At 37.7% G+C, this 15,378-nt stretch overlaps 1 protein-coding gene across 2 annotated transcripts in view; it reads right to left on the bottom strand.

Moving 5' to 3' along the window:
* Positions 1–2,351: 2,351 nt before the first annotated feature.
* Positions 2,352–15,378, bottom strand: part of LOC127966337 (protein turtle homolog A) — a 29,568-nt gene continuing 16,541 nt past the window's right edge. Inside the window, exons 6-22 of one of the 2 annotated variants that reach the window (XM_052567247.1) lie at positions 15,237–15,354; positions 14,280–14,421; positions 14,046–14,191; positions 13,600–13,742; positions 13,203–13,343; positions 12,423–12,539; positions 11,642–11,792; positions 11,279–11,390; positions 10,754–10,941; positions 10,083–10,300; positions 9,864–9,948; positions 9,545–9,712; positions 9,345–9,381; positions 7,033–9,243; positions 4,903–5,060; positions 4,118–4,284; positions 2,352–3,968 (exon numbers count right to left, since the gene is read on the bottom strand). In XM_052567247.1, the coding sequence (XP_052423207.1) occupies positions 4,127–4,284; positions 4,903–5,060; positions 7,033–9,243; positions 9,345–9,381; positions 9,545–9,712; positions 9,864–9,948; positions 10,083–10,300; positions 10,754–10,941; positions 11,279–11,390; positions 11,642–11,792; positions 12,423–12,539; positions 13,203–13,343; positions 13,600–13,742; positions 14,046–14,191; positions 14,280–14,421; positions 15,237–15,354 (4,293 nt within the window). In that variant the 3' untranslated portion in view covers positions 2,352–3,968; positions 4,118–4,126. The remainder of the gene's footprint in view (positions 3,969–4,117; positions 4,285–4,902; positions 5,061–7,032; positions 9,244–9,344; positions 9,382–9,544; positions 9,713–9,863; positions 9,949–10,082; positions 10,301–10,753; positions 10,942–11,278; positions 11,391–11,641; positions 11,793–12,422; positions 12,540–13,202; positions 13,344–13,599; positions 13,743–14,045; positions 14,192–14,279; positions 14,422–15,236; positions 15,355–15,378) is intronic. The other variant, XM_052567248.1, reaches the window with a different exon arrangement.

The raw sequence follows: 15,378 nt of genomic DNA, 5'->3' as shown, positions 1-15,378 counted from the left end.
TTGCAGCCAGTCAGGATCTCAATAAGTTATCAGAGGAGGCACTGGATCTGGTAGATCTGTTTCTGTATGTCCGTGAATTGAATAGTCACTGAATGAGGTTTGCTATCAACGGAAACAGACGGACTGTCATCTTCCAGTCCTATTTAATCAGCCAAACCACAGGACACCAAGACCCGGAAGCCCCATACCGGGAGCCAATCTTTTTCAGCTTCAGCTCTACAAAACCTGGGAAGGAGAATATTAACATGCAAGTAACTATATTTGGATTTATAGAGGCACTTTCACAGACTTCCACAAGTCTGGCTCTTGACCAGAGAGTTGCAATAGAGTTGCACTGCAAAGTTCTTCACAGTCTTGAAATAATTAAACATGTCTCTAGATATTCACAGCGTTTTCACCTATGCATTTCTTCATAATTCATTCAGTTTACTCACCATGAAGAGCCACTTGCTGAGGCAATCCTGTATGAATAGTGAATTAAACAAATAAACAAAGGCATGTGTTCAATGACACGCTCACACTATATTTTATGTCTTGCACTATACCATATGCCTACTTGACAATGTGATTTAGAAAGGACCCAAGGCTGCTCAGAAAAAAAAAAGAATAATTGCAATGAGCCATATGGTGAACAGAGCTACATCTCAGCAAACACTGGCATTTTCTCTGCAAGAAAATGAAGTGGACACCGAGTTATTTTTCCTATCAAAAAGTCTGACCTCAATTTACTTTGCTGAACTATAAAATCTGCCTGTACACACTGCATATATTAGTACTGGCCTGACAGCTTTAAGAATGATTGACATAGTCACACTTAGCCATATAAATCAATCTCTCAGTCTGTGTTGAGACATCATACTAAGATTCCAGCTTTTGTTGCTGTTTCTGTTTGGTCTCTGCATATAAAGTCAAGATCAAATATCACTAGCATAACCGTATTAGAATATATACTATACAACAATTTATAGTACTTTAAGCTTTTGGAATAGTAGGCGTACACACATTTTTTGTGTGTACTTCATTTTCTCAGAATCACACACATTTGGGAAACGATCAATCTCATTTTAAAGATGCCCCAGATAACTTTGAATGTTCTTGGAGAGAACCTTTCCAGAACATCAGCTAAAGTTGTTAAAACCTTCCAACTGGGAAGAAATTGCAAATAGCACCAGACTTGCTTCAGGTCAAAAATCTGGCTACATGGTACTATTTTTGGATATGACCCGATGACTGCAGTTGCTCATTTTGCCCTAGATGTGTGTGTGGCCAAAGAGGGAAAGAATCAGTTTCCTAAATACTCTGACTGCATTCTCTTTTTGATGCAAACAGAAAGGTCATATATTCTTGTTATCAGAATGATATGTCACAGGGCAATTGGACGGTAATTCGTTTTAGGGCAGAGAAACAAAATGGCAAATGGCCACTTTTATACTGACATTTTGCATTTAGGTTAATATGTCAGCAAAAGTAATTGCACGGAAAAGAGCCATCAGCATTACACAGAATTCTAAGTTTAAGTTTTGTGTTCCACTGAAAAGTCAAAGAAAGTCCAAATGGTTACAAGAGGGCAAGTTTCATTTTTTGGTTGAAGAATGTATGAATAGATGAAGTAGCCTTGGCGAATTGTGATATTCCTTTCACAATGAAGCGTTTATACGGCAATTCTGGTGCATGTTTGAAGGAGCGATCTTTAGTCATTATGTGTATGGTTAATTATTAATGTTATATTGTTGCAACTCATGCATACTAATTAAGCCTGCCATATTACACTAAAATTAGAAAAAAAAGAGGGCTAGAAGAATCGGAAACTGACAGAATGTTGGAGGGAAATGCAGTATGTGTGATTTTTGACACATCTCTGCCTTCACCTCAGCTGTGATTAATGCAGCATGTGGAATTGCTGCAAGCTTTAGATAATGATGGAGACTGTGCTCCTTATGTTCAGAACACACGCTAATGTGTCCGCCTGTAACCTGTCAGGATTTCACAGTCCACTCGATCACTAAAAGAGTTCACAAATGGAAAAAGGTCCATATCTTACTGCTCAACAGAGAGAGGAAAAAAAAGAGAAAGAAATGAACTTTTTGTCCCCACAGCTTACAGCATTCAGAAGAAACATTTTGGTCAGGAAACAATAATCCTTCATGATTAGAAAATGTCAGACTTATGTTTTATATATTAGAAAACAGGGATATAATAAAACTTAAAGGTTTAGACAATGCTTGCACTGCTTTCAAGATTATTTAATTCTGAAAAAAATGAAGATTATTTGTCAAAGTGCAGAAAATTCTAATGGATATAGAGGAACTGAACTCTGGTTTGGGTTTGTAGAATCTACACAACAACACAAATCAATGTTTTGTTGTCTTTAATCAATGTATAAATCCACATACCTGAAATAAAATTAATAATCTGAACATTTAAAGTACAAAATGTTTCCTGAAAAGCAATAACTGGGTTGCAAACAACTGGAACAATTCTCATTTCCTACAAAAATGGAGTTCATTTGTACAGTCTTGTTTGAATGGACTTTGATTAAAAGCCAAAAATATAACAATTAATTACATATACACATATTTGCAAAGATTCTACATTCAGTGAGTAGGCAGTAGATACAGAGACATTTCAAACTGGTAGAAAAGAAAGATTTCTGTCAAGAAAATCAGGTTTAGCAACCTGAAGCAATAAAACATCCATACAAATCGTAATTGCTTTTAAAAATATAAATGGTTTGTTTTTGTTTTGTTTAATTATTAAAAAGAAAAGCATTTGAACCGAAAAACAAATGTTGGGTTTAAATGTAAACAGTTAAGCTCTGTTAGTTAGCATAACTCTTTATTGTCAGGCTCAGCAGACGGCCAGACCACAGTGTGCTGTGATATGTAATTAACTCCCATAACCTGCAGTGAATTTAATCATTTCCTTCCAGTTGCACTCTAAAAGAGTATCCGCTTATTAGATTCTTCCTAAAAAAAATGACATTGATGCAGATAATAAACTGATTTTATAAGATTTCTTTCTCATTAAATGGCTCAGACGTCATCGTCAGACACTAAGGCTCATTAAAACACACAAAAACATGAGCTAGGCAACATTACAAACTCGGAAACAAGAAGGCTGCACACCATTAACAAAAATGAAAAAAAAATCTAAAACTTCAATACAAAACATTCAACTGGAGGTTAAAGGGTTAAATCTTCAAAGGGTTTTTATTGATCATCAGTCTGTCAAGGACTAGTGATCAGCGTGCATTTTTCTTATTCTCTGTGAATATCAGTGTGAAATTTACATGAATGGTGTCAGTGGGATTGTAGCGTGTATGAGGTAGGTACGAGTGGGTATAGGGAGGACCAATGATTGTCAAGAAAACTGCAGTTGCTGCCAAAGCACTACTTCAATCACAATTTTCAGTGAAACGAGATTCATGGAGGAATTTAAATGCAACTCCAATTCGCTTGACAACTTGAAGGTAGCTACAAATCATACTTTTCAACGTCCTGCTTCGCACAATAAAATATTCCTGTAACCAAGCATAAAAGAGCTTTGATGAGGTTTCCAAATCATAGTGTGCACTTACTGTCAAAACAGGAATTACAGAACAATCAAAAGCCTCTGCAAAAATCAACTTTGAAAGGGGGGGATCATTGAGACAGCTTGAACATTTTTATTTCAACTTCGGTTTCATCAGCAACAGCAGGGTGCAGAAAGCAAAGTCCTTGATTACTTATTCCCTCTTTAATTTGCATCTCCAGCACATAATGTAAACTCTTTATATGACAGTTTTCTTCATTGTGCTTTGGCTCATCCATCAGATAATGTCATTTCCATTAGCTGGCCAGAGCAGTGTGTGTTCTTAGGTTGTATTGTGCTTGAGTGGTCCACAGACATCCAATTAATAGAGACACCCAGTGTCCCGTCTCATGCTGGCCATTCAGATGCGCGTTGATGGCAATCATGCTGTGTCCAATCTAGGTTTGAGAACATACTAACATTTGGCTGCAGTCTTGTCAAACAAATCTAATCATCTTAAGTGTTTCAACACAATTTCTGACTACTTAAGCGTATAAAAGCTAAAATGAAAACAGCACAGGCTAATCAGCATGAATGGTGTACTTACTCTCCTTCATCAGAAAAGCACAGTGTCGGGTTCTGGGTCTGGGAATGACGTGAAGCTCTTCCGAATCTCTCGAGGAAGGAGTGATTCTTGCTCGCAGTGAGGAGGAAGAACACTGGGAAGTTCAAAGAGTGGAACAGATCCCTTCAAACCAGCCGGAGGGTAAAGACCTCGGGTCAAAAAGACAATGGAAATGAATGAAACCAAAAAGAGCAGAATGCCTTGAATACACTATAGTCAAGACCCTTTGAACTGGTCTTCATAATGTAACTATTACAGTCCTAATCCATTCAAAAAGTGGTGTATTGTTAATGTATCATGATTAAGATACTCATAAACCATGGTATTTGAATGGTACACCAAGGTATGTTTAAAAAACACCATGATAACACCATGGTACATGTCCGTAAAACCATGGTATTACCAATGTAATATCACCAACAAAAAATAAAAATAAAATAAATAAAAAATGTTTTAATGTGGGTCAAATTGACCCAAACACAATAGGAGGGCCATACAACCTAATTGGAATTACTGAGAAAATGATGGTCTGATTTAGTAATTAATATCCTGCTAAAATGTATCGAAGGATAACAGTAATAACATATCAACCACAGTTACATTTTTGGCATTTAGGCGCAGGAAAATTTGAAATAGATATCACAATAACAATAAACCATCATGCAACAGTGAAGGAACAGGTTTTCTTGGTATCCCTAAAGATACTATTTCACAACCGTAAGACATTTTTGCTGAGCTACAATATACAGAGCAAGTATTTCTCTTACCTTTTTGTTTCAGGTCTAAATCTGGCTTTCCATAATCCTTAGTAGAGCCGATCTTCTTCTCTTGGTTCTGTAGACCTGACACTTTGGGGTCCACAGGATGCATTGCGACGTAAGCTGAATCCCACTCATAACTCTCATCCACAGAGCCTCTTCTAGATCTAAAGTCAGAAGATTAAGGAATGTGACATATAGTTAAGTCTAATGTGGATAACTTAAATCAGGGATCTCCAACCCTGCTCCTGAAGAGCTACTGTCCCGCAGACTTCTGCTGCGTTCAAGTGCTCCTGGGACGTTTGTACTTACAAGATGTATTAAAGTCACTTTGGTCACTTTTCTACATAAAATTAAAAAAAAATTACTCTACATCTAAATAATGATAAATAAAGAATGTACATCTTTTTTCTGTTTTTATTCAATTTATGAAGGTGATGTAAATAGATTCATATATTCTATGGTAATTATACAATATTATAATATTTTGCATATATAACTTGTATAGTCTTATTTTACTTTACAAAAATCCTTGAGGCTTAAAGAAAATGAAGAGATTCCCGCTCATAATAACGACTTTGTGGTGGCGTTCATATGCATTCAACTCGTGAATATGATCTATTCAACAAGACTTAAACGCACCATTCATTTCCAACCCTGCTTCAACACACCTGCTTGTATTTATCAAAAAGCCCAATGATATTCTCCAATGATAGTTAATACAGACCCTCTTATCTCCCAATAATAAGAGAAACTCTGCTCTGAACATCTTTAATAGCTCAATCAGGTGTGTTTGACTGGGGTTGGAGTTGAAATCTGTGGGATGGTAGATCTCCAGAAACAGGGTTGAAGTCCCCTACCTTAAATAAAAGACAATATAGTATTCCAAAAAAAAAAAAAAAAAAACTATTGTATTATCAGAGCAGTTGCCAAACATGGTATTACCTTTGGGGCTGGCAAAATGAATCGATGCATCTTAAATCGAGAAATGATTGAGCATGAATGAGTCGATTCTGAGCTTAGTTTTGAACAGCAGATGGGACTGCATGCTTTAGAAACAGCTGTACTCTGCTTGTTTCCAAATCCTTACGCACACTTGAATCTAAAATAATCATTCATAAAATTCAAAAAGGTTGACACGAATTACACAGGTGTTCACAGTGGGCTGTTTACATTAATCTCATGTCATGAAAGCATTCTGAGCTGATGTGAAATACACGACTCCACCAGGGGGGCAGGGTTTTATATTATTTTGAAGCATCCCTGGGCTCCAATGTCAATGGACCCCCACCTGCTGTTAGCATTCCATTGACTCCCATTCATTTTTGCATCACTTTGACAGCAATTAAAGACTCCATTTGTCTATTCATTATTTCTAAAGAAACACGAAAATGTATATAAGGCCCCATTACCTTGTATCTTACGTTGTGGCCCCGTAGAAGCAGTTTTTGTAAAAAATAGGCAAACGATTGCGTCATAACCTGCGACTCTCTGTCGCACAGTAGATAAATTACCGTATGGACAGGAGGAGAAGCTCGCAGACAATCTTTTACTGTCTATGAGGCTATCGGGGGGATGTGGAGGCATGAAGTCAAGGGAGAAGCCTATAGAGAGTCCATAAAAACAACTGGACAAAATTATTCGACAGCTATTAGAAGACTTACAGGTTGCTCACGTGACATTTACGTAATCAAGTTCAGTTTGAGTCTGCGCAGTACGCTCGACCCCCAGGAAGTGCGTGCTTATAATTGACTTCAATTGTCTCCGTTGAATCCAATGGAGTCGCTGTGTCCATTTCTTTTACTGTCTATGGACACCACCAAATGCATGGGGACTCTTTAGCACTCACGTGACCATTTAAGAGAGAGGATAAAAACTAGATTAAAGCGCCATCTGCTGTAAAAATCTAAGCTCAGAATGGATTCCAGACAGAATAGCAATGCATTCAGAAGATTTCAGAATCGATCCATGATTGTCCACCCTAATTACCATAGTATACACAAGACATGGTATATACAAACACATGGCAAAGAGTATCCATAGTACTTTTTGTAAGACGATCAATCATAATAATCAATTGAAATCATTATAAACAGCTTAAGATAAATATATGGAAAGGCAAAGAAGAGCCAGTTGTACCTTTCATGCCGTTCAGGCTCCTGTAGAACTGACTCATCTCTGTCACTGTCCTCTATGGTCTCTGGAGAGCTTGTCAGAGGAGGGCTGAGAGAGAACTGCCTGTTGTTAGGGGCATCCATGCTGCCTCTGCCACTGCTTTGGCTTGCATAACTTCTGTAACTTCCCTCTCTGGAACTCTTCTTGTATCTGTTCATTTCCACATCAACCTCCTGCCCATCTTCATCCTCTCTACCCCCCTCTTGGCTTTGGCTCTGTCTTCCAGATGGCAAGGCTGGCAGAGAGGGGCAATAAGGCCGAGGCCAGCTAGAACCCCCTGTTGATAAGGCAGCATGAGTGCTATGTCCCAACACTAGCTTTTTGCGGAACTGTGAGTTATTCCTCGAGCCATCATATGATTTAGAATCCTGATGATGGGGGTCTTTTGTTTGACCTTCTAAAGCCACAGATGAATCTGTTTGCAAACTAGGACTACTTTTAGGCTTATCTGCAACTGAGTTGGGTCTGCATGCAAAGGGGGGTGTCGTAGGATCTCGACCAAGTGTCAGCGAGTCTATCCAGGCATCAGGGGGCAAAAAATGGTCCTTGTATAATTTTGAGTCTAAACTTTGGGTGCTCTTGTGGCGATTACAGTTGTTTAATCCCAGACCCTTTGTTTTCCGAGGCATTGTTCCAGAGACATTGATTTGAGATACAGTTTTGCTCGACCATTTGTTTAACGTCTGCTGCTTCCTTAAACTTGCATGTCCTGACTCTACTGATCTATCTTTTACAATATCTGATAATCTGGGTCGGTCATAATCTAAAGTCTCATAACTGTGATCTGAGCCCAGCATGGACCTTGAATATGGAGATTTGCTCTCAAGATCAGGGCCATCTACACTCATCTCTGAATAAACACTAGTTGGATTTACCTGTCTAGTGCTTCTTTCTATGGTCTGCCTCTGCTGAATGTCTGACGATGAATAAATACAAGGGGCAAAATAATGTTGACTTCTGCTTGAGGTCCTCTGGCCTTTTTGCCCTTCAACATTTTTGGTATTTTCCAATTTGTAGATTAAGGGTTCATGCATTACACGACCAAGACTTGACTCAACAGGAGTTCTGCTTCGTCTTCGGTCCCAAGTTTGTGATTTTTGGTGGTCCCCTCTGTCTAGACTACGAGACCTTTGGTAGTTAGATCTCTGGATGGAATAGTAACCTTGTTGATTCTGCCTATACTTGGTATCCTTTCCATGAGAGGTATGTAGGGGCACCAAGCTTGCAGAAGAAATCTTGTGTCTTTCTTCCCATGGAATGCAAGAGGCAGCTCTTCCCTTCAACATGCTGGCATTCTCAGATAAAAGGCTTTGTCTAACGGCTTGGTAGTTACCCTGAGGAGTTGAGGTTTCTTGGAATTTCCAGATACTTCCATACTCATCATCTGTTTGTTCATGACTATATGGATTTCGATCACCAGTGTACTTGCGTAGTTCCTTTTCAAGTTCCTCTCTCTCACGAGCTAAAGATAAACAGCGACTTAGGTTTCCTTGTTCCCTCTCATGCTCCATCTGCAAAACCAGGGTACTGGCTGTAGAGTGTTTGGTACCTTGTTTTACTGACTGCCGACCAAGAGTACTTTCTGAATGAGGATAGAGAAAAGAGCCACTACAAACTGATGAGGGACTTGTCTGGTCTGGTTCATCCAAGAACTCTTGCTCCAGAATGGGCATGTAATGGCCGTTCAACGAGAGGTGCTTAGCCATAGCCCGTGTTCTGCTGGAAGAAGGGATATCAGATGCGAAAGGTGGAAGATCCACTGAAAGGACAAAAGGTGGCTTTTGTCTTTCATTCCTGTAGGATCTCAAAGACTGGGATTTCTGGATTCTGCAGCTCCTGTTTCCTTCTGATGGCTGATGGGAGTTTTGACTTGGGTTTCTACTGATCTGAGAACTGACAATACTGGCGCCTTCACAAGAATCAATGATAAAGCGTCCGTCAAGACCTCGGTGGATGAACTCCACAGAGGACACAGGAGCAAGTGATGCCCGTTGGAGATGGCTCTCAGGGAGGGAATGGTGGGATGGAGGGTGAGCTTGAGGCAGGAGATGTTGCCGCTGGGCATGACAATCACTGTGACTAGACTTTTCAAGGGAGGAGTGATTGGAAGAAGAGGAAGTGTAGGAGAGAGGACGAGCTGGTAGGAGCCTTTGGTTCAGGGTGTTGTTAGGGCTGCTAAGATCAAGGATAGGAATTTAGTACATTACAAAATGGTTGCAACAATTAGGAATTTTGGGCAATGAAAAAGGGTTTCATGAGACGGGTGGTGAACTTACTTCTCAGAAGGGTTATTATTTATTGTGGGAGGGAGATCTGAAAGGAGGGAACCAATATTACATTGGAATGAGTGTCAAGATAAATGATCATGCATGAAAAATAACAATATGAGGTAAAGGACTGAGAGCATCTTCAAAGATGGATACATTAAGGCAGATTGTTAGACAGTTCTAAGCAGTTCAAAGTGTTGTTTCTTTACCCTTGACATTCTGCCTACGCCTTCGGTTCTTTTTATGAAAAATGAAACAGACTATTGCCAGGGTCAGGATAAGAGCGAAACAAAGGAGTCCTACACCACCCATAACACCAGCCATTAGCCGGTCAGGAAAGTCCAGGAGGCGGGAACTGGCTGGGCGCATATTCATTCCTGCGGAACGCAAAGAACGGCTTTAATGGTTGGGTATGTTAAATACTTATAGATTTTTGTATAAGTATAGCTTAGAGTAATACATTCTAACAATTTTTTAAGGAAATATTAGAGGGAGGTGATTAGAACATGAGATGTGTGAAGCACTAACCGATGGTTGAGACACTGATTGATGGACTGGGCATGCTCAGCTGATCTCCATGTTGAGAGAGAAGCCTCAGTTCATACTTGCAATCCTTTAGAGAGTGATACATCGTGAGAAAAATGACAAAATAAGGATGAAAGCAAAGGAAGAAAGGGCTGCATTTATCAAATATGACAAGCTGACTGATTCGTGAAAATCTAAGATCATGTCTTTGAGAACATTTACCTTACATAACCCTGGAAGAAAGATTTGACTCTCAACTGGGCTAATGTTCTCTTTCAGATTAATCCATTCCCCTCCTTCAAGGCGTGACTGTATGACAAAACTGTCAATGTTAGGAGAATGGGACTGAGGCACTGACCACCACAGAAGAATTCCCTCTGAACTCTTATTTATTGAGAGATTTGTAGGTGGTTCCAGCTTAACCACAACAGGATGTGAATCTGTAAAATCAAATATTAAATGAGAGACTGAAATGAGCAGCTTGCTTTTATTCAATTATTCACAGTGTGTAGCATAAATACAGATGGTTTCAGATTGAAGTAGCCAGCACACAGACTAAGTGTTTTAAAGACCCAATTAAATCAAAATTTGATTTCTGTGGCTTTTAGACTATGTCTATTAGCTTTGAGGCCATCTATATGCTAGAACATTCATAGAAAATGACAGTAATGAATTAAAATTGATTAAACTGATAAGATAATCACATTTAAATGTACATGCTTTCTCTTCTTTCAATGTACAATAGTTTGTTTAATAAAATGCCATCCTCCTAATATCCCATGTCACTTAATAGCAACAAAATGTAACAAATTATGGTTCATGGCCATGAAAACTAGGTTCATAAAACAATTTCATAGGGTCTTGAAAGTTTCTTGTGCATATCTAATGCTTACCAAGAGTTGTGATGGTGATGATCTCACTGAATGGCCCAGTGCCAATTTTATTTTGGGCCATAACACTGAACTGGTACTCAGTAGCAGGAATAAGATTGGTGACCATCAGACTGTTCTCAGTGGAGACATCTGGGAAGGACAACCACTCTTGCTTTTCTTCTTTCCTTTCTGCTGACACCTGCTTATACCTGAAAAAAGGTATTATTATTATTTTTTTAAATTGTCAGGCTTAAACCATCCAGTGAAAATTAGCAACATCACTACTAACACTAATTTTTTCAGTAGCATAACATTAGCTAAAAATAGCAATGCTGCATGACAAAATATAAAAAGAAATTCAGGTGGGTTATTTGTGCACCATTGTGCATGCAGCTTTGTGATTCTGCTTTGCATTGCTTTGCATTTAGAGTAAATTTATTAGATAAATACTGCTCTTATTATAAAAAAAATATATAATCTGACAGACTACAATTTCCAAAATACTTAAGATTTACAGAGACAAACTCTAACAAGACAGACACCAACCAGACAGTGAATTTCTGGGCATATCCTCCATCAAAGCCAGCTACCCAGGAAACATTGGCCTGGTTCATTCCTGGGATCACAGATACCGATGACACTGCATGTGGACTTGTACCTGTGAATCAGAAGGAAACAAGTTATGTGTGACATATGTCGTGTGATACATGAGGTGTGACAGCAAGTTGCAAATTCAATCTAGAGGAAGACTACTCAACTATCTCAGGAGCCACTAGACAATATTTCCTTTAGCCCCTTTAGGGCTTTTATTTAGCTAAAATTCAAGCCCAAAATGAACACAGAAGATTTCTGCTGTTACAGTAAACATCACAAGTGTGGTAGTAATGATCTAGATGCTTCAAGTCTTACCCAGCACAAGGACTGTTGTTCTGACAGATACAGTGGCTACGCGGTTGGTGGAGCTGCACTCCCATTCCCCCTGGTGGTCTTTACTGAGAGGACGCAGAAGGAGGGAGCCATTCGCTGCTACAGTGAACAGTGAGCGAGAGACTGTGCCAACCTAAGAGGAGCAGTGCCATAATAAAGCATATAATGAGATTAAACACCAATTTTAATTAAAACTTGATTTCCTGCTGTAAGGGGATGCATTATAATATTTGGAGAAAATGAAAAATATTTGTGCACAGGACTAATGCTTTTTTTTATTATTATGTTAATCAGCACAATTTTACACAATAAGCAGTTGTAAACTATTGCAGCTGAGCATTACACCTCATAACAGTACAGGAATGTTTTGGGTTAAATATGTGTTTAGCTCAGTCAACAACATCTGTGGTTTGCTGTTAACCATAGAAAATAATTTTTAATTGTCCCCTAGTTTGAAAGAACAAACATAAAACATGTATGGTAAGACACTTTCAATGGAAGTCTATGGAGTATTTAAAACAGTCAAGTCAAGTCACCTTTATTTATATAGTGCTTTAAACAAAAAAGATTGCGGCAAAGCAACTGAACAGTACAGTGTCCTAAAACGGTAAAATAAAATTATATTATATGGTATTTTTTTACTAGAATTATTGTTAGTTAAAACCAAACCATGTTGTTTGTGATACAAAATATGGTAGAATACCATCACTTTGACAAATGAACCAAGAATTTAAATTTAAAGGCACAATATAATGACTTTTACCTTTTTCCAGCTGACTTTTGGAGCCGGATTACCATCCATCTGACATGGAATAACAAGCATGCCCCCAACATCCTGTCTGTACTCCTTACGAGGTGACACTTTCAATGATGGAGGATCCTAAAAGATGAAAACACTTATATTATGGCTTGAAAATTCACATTAACCATAACTAATTGTATTTCCATCACATTCCATCACTTCTTCCCCACAACATTCTAAGACGAATATCTGTTATATATGGAAGCTGTTTCTGCCACTGAATAAAAAAGTAACTTTTTGTCTTACAATTCTGACTTTTTATATGTTTATATCTCACAAGTCTGACTTTATAACCCAGAATTGTGAACTTAAATTTTTAAGAAAAAAGCCAGTCTTGTTTGCCTTCAGAACTGGACTTTACAATTTGCAATTGATCTCACAACTGTGAGAAAAAAGTCAGAATTTCGAGTTTGTATCTCACAATTTATTTCTTGTAAATTTAAATTTAAGACTTTATTTCTTGCAATCGGGAGTTTTAATCATGCTGTTCTAAGAAAAAGTCAGATTTGTGAGTTTGTATCTCATATTTGTGAGAAAAAAAAGAACAACGAAATTGTGAGATGAAAAATCTGAATTACCTTTTTTTTAATTCTGTGGCAAAAATGGTCTTCCATAGTTATAAACATTTGTAATTTTACATATTTTATTATCTTTATCGCTATTTTTACATATTTTTACAAATAATTATTTACAGAAAACAAAAGAAAAAAAATTAAATGGCAACACTCTGTAAAGTCCCACCTGTAGTAAAACGGTGGTGGGCTCAGACTGCCCCATTGTCCCGAAGCTATTGTAGGGAGTACACGTGTATACACCTGCAGCATCATCATTAGCTGTCGCTATGATTATAGAGCCTTCTGAAGTCAGTGTCCATCCAGGATACTGTTGAAAGAAATACACAGTTATTCTGAGTGTTTCCTGAAATAATGCTCTTTGGAAAGATGTGAGGTTGCGTCATCAAGAGAGGGGTATAAGTGTAAGCACAACATGGTGTCACCGAATTAAAATCAATATGTCAAGCATTAGTAGCAAAGAAAAAGCACTCAGGAAAGCACTTAGAAGTAGCAGTGTACAAACTGTGCGTATGAAATGTTAAAAAAGTTTTTTGAATGGATAGTGAGAAAAGTAAGTTACCCACCATGCCTAAATCGAGTGGTTTGTCGTCTTTGATCCAGTCGACATGTGATAATGGTGGTTCAGCTCTGACAGGACACGCTATGATGCCCCTCATGCCAGTGGGGAGGAAGGTCAAGGAGGGCATCTTCATCACCTGTGCTGGGTCTGTGAAAGAAGATATTGATTATTTTATTTTTTTATGCTTATTATAGCTTCATTTATATGATGTATATATATATATATATATATATATATATATATATATATATATATATATATATATATATATATATATATAATAAAATATCTTGATGTGCTATATTCTATATCTCATGTATATACAAATTTGAAAAGAAATGTGGTTGAAACTAGTGTTGTTTCTTGTTTATCTCGGAGTAGCCTGTGAAATTTATACCAGTGTAGGAAAAGGCAAATTCAATATTTCCATTTTGCAGTATTGACTCTTACGCTGCACAGTGAGGGTGGCTGAGGCAGACGGGGAGACGGGAAGTCCATTAGTGGGCATGCAGGTGTAGTTCCCAGAATCCTCTGGAGTCAAACGCGATATGAGAAGTGTACCGTCCACTATGATCTTAACACGAGACTTCAGAGATCTAAATCAAACACACAGGAATACTGCATAAGCTACATGTTCCCTGTAAATAATACGGTGAAGGTTCACAGTTTTAGAAGAGAACTCACTCAATGTGATAAATATCTTCTCCTTGTCTTTGCCACACATAGGTCATGTTGGGTGGATCAGCTTCAGCCTGGCACTTCAAATTGGCATCCTGGGACATGTTGAGCACAGTGTCCGTTGGAGGAATTATGATCACTGGAGGGCCTATTGTTAAAAAAAAAAAGAATCCATAATGCAGAAATATGAATAATACGTTTCACTTGCTTTTCCTTGTAAATAAAAAATGAATAAATAAATAAATAAATAGCAAATTCTTTAGAATGAAATAATAAAATGGAAATAATATACTTTAAAAGAATACACATGTGCAAAGTAAATATAGTGTTTTCAGAAACTTAAATGCATTTTATTTACAATTAAATAGAAATGTATTCCATTTAACTTTATATTAAAAACAATTATTTAAACTTTTGAGGATTTTTTCGACACCCAGGACTTACATGCATCTTTATATGTAATTTCATTATTACTCTATTGTCTTTGAAGTGTGGTTAAAGTACTAGAAAATTAAGTGTGCTTAAAAGTAATGTCATAAACACCACCACTAGGTGGCGCCATTCAATCAGAAAAGTTTCTAATTTTCATGTAGAATATTATGGCATGAGCCAGGGGTTTCAAAACCATTTCAACTAGTGTGAAAATTGTCCCCCTTCCATTTTTTAGGGGGCAATAACCATATTTTAAGACAAAAAACAGAAAGCATCTGCCAAAGTTAAAAGCAAGTCGATCCAATACATGTGCAATCTGCATCAGTAATTCTAAAATAGCTTGCATTCACATACTTTACTTACAAATTAGATATGAATAATAGACATTATACCATCTAATAAATATTCAAGAGCAAGACTGATAAGGTTTATAATGGTCTCCTCAATACCTCTCAAATCATTTCAATGTACCTAACCTGAGCAATACAGATAATCATCCTAAATGAGGAGAAAACATCAGTGCCGACTTACCAATGACTTTGAGCTTTGTGAGGTGAGTCACATTTCCTTCAGTGTTGGAGGCTTGACACTGATACTTGCCTGATGTCTCTCTGCTTACAGCATGGAAAGATAAACTTCCATCCATGATCTATAGGATCCAAATGAGAGATAT

Source organism: Carassius gibelio, chromosome B10, assembly GCF_023724105.1.
Source record: "Carassius gibelio isolate Cgi1373 ecotype wild population from Czech Republic chromosome B10, carGib1.2-hapl.c, whole genome shotgun sequence".
NCBI lineage: Eukaryota > Metazoa > Chordata > Actinopteri > Cypriniformes > Cyprinidae > Carassius > Carassius gibelio.
This window is presented reverse-complemented; position numbering and strand designations above follow the sequence as displayed.